General features: G+C 41.9%; 1 protein-coding gene across 1 annotated transcript in view; it reads left to right on the plus strand.

The window, feature by feature from the left end:
• Qrsl1 (glutaminyl-tRNA amidotransferase subunit QRSL1) overlaps nt 1-3,452 on the plus strand; it is a 25,048-nt gene extending 21,596 nt beyond the window's left edge. The window contains exons 10-11 of the mRNA XM_028769019.1: nt 1,002-1,207; nt 2,911-3,452. Coding sequence (XP_028624852.1) covers nt 1,002-1,207; nt 2,911-3,134 — 430 coding nt within the window. The 3' untranslated portion in view covers nt 3,135-3,452. The remainder of the gene's footprint in view (nt 1-1,001; nt 1,208-2,910) is intronic.
• The last annotated feature ends 460 nt before the right edge of the window (nt 3,453-3,912 follow it).

Genomic DNA, 3,912 nt, shown 5'->3' on the forward strand with positions numbered 1-3,912 from the left:
AGCTAGTTATCATCGTTACACTGTAGATCAGACAGGTGTGAGACCAGTTAGTTTTCATCGTTAAACTGTAGATCAGACAGGTGTGAGACCAGTTAGTTATCATCGTTACACTGTAGATCAGACAGGTGTGAGACCAGCTAGTTATCATCGTTACACTGTAGATAGATTGAGACATTGTGATAGAAAATTGCAAAAGCCTTTAAGACCCAAGTTTTATCTATTGTACCTAAAAGTAACTTCCTCACCAGTATCTCACCTCAAAATAAGCGCTTTGGTTTAGCATTATCCCAAATGGACAGTATTATTTTGTGGTTTTTCTTGTAGAATTGCATTTAGTAGTGAATTCTATGAATAAATTCCAATGATAAACTTTTAGAATAACAGTACAGTTGAACAAAATTCATCTTTATATGTTGTTAGCAATCAGCTGGACATGGTGGCGCATGCCTTTGATGCCAGCATTTAGGAGGCAGAGTCAGGCAGAACCCTGAGTTTAAGGCCTGCTTGGACTGTAGAGTTCCAGGAAGCCAAGGCTCCACAGAGAAACTCTGTCTTGAAAAAACAAAATAAAAGAATCTTAGTGGTATACTGCCAGATGTGGTAGCCAGGTCTTTTAATATCTAGGGTCTGCATAGTGAGTTCTAGGCCAACCATGCTACATAGTGATGCCCTGTCTCACAAACTGAAACACTTGACTGACCAACAAGATGGCTCAGTTGCTTACCACCAAGCATGATTGATGACCTGAGTATAATTCCTGAGGTGACATTGTGGAAGGAGGGAGGTCATTCTGGCTGTTTGTCCTCAGACTTCTGCTTAGCCCCTCTGTCCCTCCCTCCCCAAAACAGTGAATAAATAAATAATAGTAATAGTCTTAGTGGTCCCTGATTGTAAAGCTGAGAATCCAATGGCTCTTTAATAACCCTAATGTAAGAGAATTGCCATTAAAAAAAAGCCAGAAACCAAGAAAGCCTTTAAGATATCTGTGTATTTTCCCACAGAAATTATGAGAATTATTTCGTCAAGGCACAGAAAGTGAGGCGTCTCATTGTGAAGGATTTCGTGAATGTTTTTGAGTCTGGGGTGGATGTCCTGCTAACCCCCACCACCCTGACTGAGGCAGTGCCATACTTGGAGTTCATCAAAGAAGACAACAGGACACGCAGTGCCCAGGATGATATTTTCACACAAGCTGTCAATATGGCAGGTGAGGATTCCCAAAGACTGCTGTGGTTCTCTCCAAAGTTTTAGACAGACTCCCTGGTCTTCAGTTCAGGTTCTAGCAGGCTTGTTTCCTAAAAGCAGCACCCTCCCCTTCTGGAGCACCTGAGGGGATATCTGTGTATCCTGTGCGTGCATGCTGCATATGCACATTTTCTTAACCAGTATGCAATAGTTTTATTTTCAGATATTCAAACTGCTGGGGTTCAGGAATCTCCACACAAACCATACAAACACCAGTCTCACTAAACAAGAATAGTTATTGAATGCACACCCCAAGACGGAACAGTCAGGACCACAGAAAGGACTCGAGAGCTTCATTGTGGTGCCAGTCTGTTCTCAGGACAGGTTTATGAAGGAAACAAATACAGTGAGCGCATTTGCAGGTTCAGGAAGTGCTGCCCAGTGGTCAGCTCTGACTGAAGTCATCTTAGACATAACAGTTCATATTGACCTTTAACTTGATGGGTCTTATGTAACTTGTGGAATTCCTTAAGATTAACAAACCTCAGAACTTAGAGAACACAACAGGGGATATGATCAGCATGACCCTGCTCTGCGTTATTTTTCTGAGTCAGTGACTAGCAGGCATATCACAGCAACGATATGAAAAAGCTGCCAGGCATGGAACATAATGACTATAGCTATTCTTGGGGTGGAAGGGATAGATCTCAACAAAACATAAAAATTAAAGCATAAGTAATGATTACTGTGTATGCCCTTACCTGCGTCCATCCATATTAATATCCTGCTTCGACTTTCCTCTGCTTTTCTACACATGCCCCGTCCGCCACCCCACCCAACACACACTATATTTTGATGTCTCATCTGAAGAAAAACTTTAAGACATGACATTTTACAGCTGAGTACTTTAGCACAAATCTGAGACTACTCTGATTCCTAAACACAGTTTCATTGTCACATCTGAGAAAACTGATATCATCCCACTTCTGTTAGTTCCACTTGTTTTCTGTTTTTACTGTTTGTTCCTGAAGGACCTAGATTTTCCTTTTGTTACTCCTTTCATGTTTCAAACATTGTTTTAGGGTAGTGATAGGTTATTTCTTCACCAGTAAAATGAACCAATTCAAGCCAGAGTAGATTATATTAAAGTCAGGTTTATTGGGAAGCTGCTCTCTGGAAGGAGGCCAGGGATGTAGCTGTGGGAGAGTGGAGGTGGGGAGGTGAAGGAGAGATGGGAGCCATGCAGACAGGTGAGAGAGGGGCGGGGGCATGGCGGGGGTGTGTATGAAGGAGAGATGGGAGCCGAGCAGACAGGTGAGAGAGGGGTGGGGGCATGGCAGTGCGGGGGTGGGGGGTACAGCCATAAAGAGGAAATAGGGGTCTTTGTGAACTGACACTCAACGATTCCATACAAATTATTGTATGGACAAATTACGATGCAAAAGTACAGAGATATATTTATCATAATTTGGAGAGTTTAGAGGTGGTTTACTTTTCTTTGCTTTTTTTTTCTTTTTATTTTCTTTCTTTCTTTTTTTCCTTTTTCTTTTTCAGACAGGATTTATCTGCATAGCCCTGGCTGTTCTAGAACTCACTATGTACACCAGGCTGGCCTCAAACTCAGAGATACGCCTGGCTATCATAGTTTATTTTAAGCCTTATTCTGTCTTTCTTTACAAGCACGGGAAAGGAGGATTCAACTGATGGCTTCTTTCTCTTCCTCAGGCTTGCCAGCAGTGAGTGTCCCTGTGGCCCTCTCAAACCAAGGGTTGCCAATAGGACTGCAGTTAATTGGACGTGCATTTTGTGACCAGCAACTTCTGACAGTTGCCAAGTGGTTTGAAAAACAAGTACAGTTTCCTGTTATTCAACTGGAAGACCTCATGGCTGATGGCTCATTGGTTCTTGAAAATGGAAAGTTAACTTCTGCTTCTCTTACCCAGGGATGATCAAAATACCGTGCAGTTGGCTGGTGGTTGGAGGCTAGGAAGCCAAGGCTGGGTCTCAGGCTTGCTGGGCAAGCTCTCTGCCACTGACTGCGTCTCCACCTCTAAATCATGTGGTTAAAATGACTCTAAGAAGTACTCTAAGTACTCTAGATCTCTAGAGTGTCAGTGATCTCAGTCAGCCCTGTGATTAGGTCACTGTTAACCCCGTCTGTCCTGGGAATCATTTCTTCAATTCCCTGTAGTGCTGTTAATTGTAATATTCTATATATTGTGTATTATAATTGTAATATTCTATATTAAAATATTCTATAAACTCAAGTACTGAATTTTACTATAACAAAAATGCAAGCTCCTAAAAACAATGCATTCTGCATAATTTTCATTTAAAAGAACAAATTACAATAGAACTAAGTTTAGTAATAAAGTCTCAATAATGTATACTTTTTTATAACCAAGTATCTGACAGGCTGTTCCTCCTATAGTAGAGGCTGCTTCAGAACCATGCAAGGCTGGGGAGCTCCTCAGCAGGCACTAGACTCCTTCTGTTTTTGAAAACAGGGTTAAAAATGACAGAACTTCACTCTTCCCTCTCCTGGGTAGATGTTTGCTTCACTTTACCCAGAGTTAAGGCCTCAAAGCCAAGACTATGTCACAGTGTCATCTCCCTCAACCTCAGAGAGGAAGGTTCTAAATGCCCAAGTAACACCCGGTGTGAAAATTGTGAGAGACTTTGGTGAAGACAACAGAGAGACAGCATGGTAAGATCTTCCTTACCCAG

The sequence above is a fragment of the Grammomys surdaster genome, unplaced genomic scaffold (genome assembly GCF_004785775.1).
Source record: "Grammomys surdaster isolate TR1022 unplaced genomic scaffold, NIH_TR_1.0 190, whole genome shotgun sequence".
NCBI lineage: Eukaryota > Metazoa > Chordata > Mammalia > Rodentia > Muridae > Grammomys > Grammomys surdaster.